Consider the following 2,789-nt stretch of genomic DNA (forward strand, 5'->3'; position numbering starts at 1 on the left):
GCGCCAGCACCCCCTGCCCGCAGCGCACCCCCACTGCAGGCTGGTGCTCCGAGACCTCCCGGGCCAGGGCCGCCATCGCTCCGGCAGCGCAGACGCTCCCGCTTCTCAGCAGCGCCGCGGGGACGAGAAGCGCTCTGGCCCTGCTGCCTCTGGAGCAGGAGGGCAAACGCCCAGCCCCACGCACCCACGCAGAGCTCACCGCACCGCCCTTCCCAGACCTGCTTCTGCCTTTCCGTGCTGCTCCTAAGCAGGAGGTGGGATGGGTCTGCCAAAGCCGCTGGTAGAGTCCTTGGGCACCTCTGACAGACCCTGAAACGTTTCAGGGCTGCGTCTCAGGAAGCAAACGGCAGCTTTCTTTCAGCCCTCACAGCCCTCTCACACCAACTGCCAGCCCCTTTCACCTTTTAAAAGCATAATGAATGGGACGCAGACACATGAAGACAGCGATTTATTATTCTACGTTCGTTTTACAGAAGAGGTTCAATGCCAAGCTACCACCACTCTCTGACTCCCTTAGGCCAGGAGCACAGCAGCTCCTCCTTAGGCACAGGATATTTTCCACAGGCCTCTTTCTTTTAATCAGCAGTTTCTTCTGCTTCAAGTTCTGCTTGGGAACCAACACTAACTTTTTTTTTCTTGTTTGTTGGGGTTTTTTTGGTTGGGTTTTTTTTGTTTTTTTTTTTTTTTTACAAGCTCAGAAGCAATAAAGTGTTGTGGCTGCTTTACAGTCCAGCACACCGCAGCAGCAGCACCCCCCCGTGGCCTGCCTCCGCTTCCACTTAACTGGAAAGAGAAGGAATGAAAGGTGCTGAGAAGTCCGCAAGCAGGTTTGAACATGATTCAGTACTTCTTGAACTCAATTCTTTCTACTTTCACATCGTCCTCAATTAGTTGGTGTACATAAGTCACAACTGTGGAAGCCTGGATATCCATCAGTACAATGTTCCTGGAAAGAAAACATACTTTGTCCATCTTCCCGACTAGCTCACACTTCTAGCTATTAACATATCTTGTGCTTATGTATTCTAATACGCTTGGTTGCCAAGGGCTGCAGGGATTTGGGAAACACTGCGGTTTGCAGGCACTGACAACAGCATCTCGTGCAGAGCTGCACTTAGCCTAGAACAGCCCTCGAGGCTACTGAACAGCCTAAGTCGTGTCAGGCTCAGACGCTAAAGCTGGCAGTGCCTCCAGCAGTCCGATCTCCTACAAAATATCAGCATGCAACTTCTGGGAAGACACCAGAAAGCAAAACAACTTCAAGAAGCTGCTGCAACTCACCCCTCTCTGGCCCCAGGAAGCAGCCCCAGACACACAGTGCCGGGCTGTCATGCCCAACATGTGGGCTAAGTAAAACGCTGGAAACAGGGGAGCCCCACTGCGTTCCCCGGGAAGGGAGAGTTGGCCTCCTGCTCCTCACAGCACCTCGCCAGCGCTCTGCAGCACAGTGGCCAGACACTCGCACGTGAACGTGCACATTTCAGGTAACGCCTACGGGCTGTGCTGCACTGGGCAGCCCAGGGTCCCCCTCACTCACGTTGCCAAAGCACTGTAGGCTCCTGTAGCTGATCCTGGGTTGATGTAGAATTTGTTTTCATGTTCAAATGCTTCAAATCTGTGCGTGTGTCCCGAGATGAGAATGTCCACATCCAGCTGCCTCTGCAGCAGTGCCAGGCTGGCCACATCGCCCCAGGGAATAACTTGATGGCCATGAATCAGCCCGATTCTGAACTGCCCAACAGTTACAACTTTCTCTTCAGGATAATTCAGGCTCTGAGAAGGAGAAAGGCAAGCCTATAAGCCAACCAATGCAAAAAGCCCTCACCTATGCCATGCAGGTTCCTACATTCCAAGACACAAACCCGCCTTTCACTATTAGAGCACACAAGGTCTCTTTCAATGTGTGGACCCACTGGATGCTTGTACCACACCCCAGCAAGAGCAACTGCAGAACAAAGAGCAGGGAATTTGCACAGAGAGCAGGAGCCTCAAGGCTACCCAACAGTAAATAAACACACATACACAAATCCTCAGTTCCTGCAACTACACAGCCAGCTGGGAGACTCCAGCAGCCTCACAGCAATCACAGACTTGTGCCAGAGTTCATATGAATCAAGTGCATTACCCCACACACACCCAGTCCCCCCTGCTGCAAGTGCAACAAGAAGGGTCTAGAAAATAATTTTGTTTCTTCAGTCTTACTCATCCCTACTTCCTATCCTGGTGAATTACAGTTCAGGAATTCCTAATGCTGAAGGACTCCCCAGGTTTCGAGACAATCACAGCGTATGGGAAGGTGGGCTGAGGAATTAACAGCAGCAAGAACGTTACCTCAGAGTCCCCCCTAACAACGTGGATGTCCCCAGCCAGAGTCCTGAGGTAGTCATAGCTCTCCTTGGTGCAGAGGTTTCCTGTACACAAGATGTGCTGAATCTTTCCTGGAACCAGCAGCTTCTTGAACTTCACCGGTAGACCGCTGCACCGGTGAGGGATGTGAAGGTCCCCTAATACTAACACCAACTTTGCACACAACAGGAGGAAAGAGAGAGTTTTAACCCAGGTTACTGCACAGAACAGCACAAAACCTTTTTGCTGCTCCAGAGCATTCGCACAGTCTGGCAAACCATTACAGGCCCAGCAGGGATTTCTTTCAGATTCGGCTTTGAGGAAACAACCCCTCATCATGCCCGAGCTGCCCCGCGCCTGCTCCCACGCGGGGAGAGCCAGGCGCTCTCACTCCCGCACGTAGCCTGAGGTGAGGGAACGCGCCGCCCGGCGAGAACAAGGCG

The 2,789-nt window shown here is 52.6% G+C and overlaps 1 protein-coding gene across 1 annotated transcript; it reads right to left on the reverse strand.

Annotated features, from left to right (window-relative positions):
- Positions 1-730: 730 nt before the first annotated feature.
- On the reverse strand, positions 731-2,520 carry LOC104071289 (vacuolar protein sorting-associated protein 29 {ECO:0000250|UniProtKB:Q9UBQ0}-like; the record flags this gene model as incomplete). The annotated part of the gene is made up of 3 exons (XM_009585553.1): positions 731-946; positions 1,538-1,773; positions 2,332-2,520. Coding segments are annotated over 3 exons (531 nt in total), but the record flags the coding sequence as incomplete, so codon positions are not given.
- Between the last annotated feature and the right edge of the window lie 269 nt (positions 2,521-2,789).

This window comes from Fulmarus glacialis, unplaced genomic scaffold, assembly GCF_000690835.1.
Source record: "Fulmarus glacialis isolate BGI_N327 unplaced genomic scaffold, ASM69083v1 scaffold19459, whole genome shotgun sequence".
NCBI classification, from domain to species: domain Eukaryota; kingdom Metazoa; phylum Chordata; class Aves; order Procellariiformes; family Procellariidae; genus Fulmarus; species Fulmarus glacialis.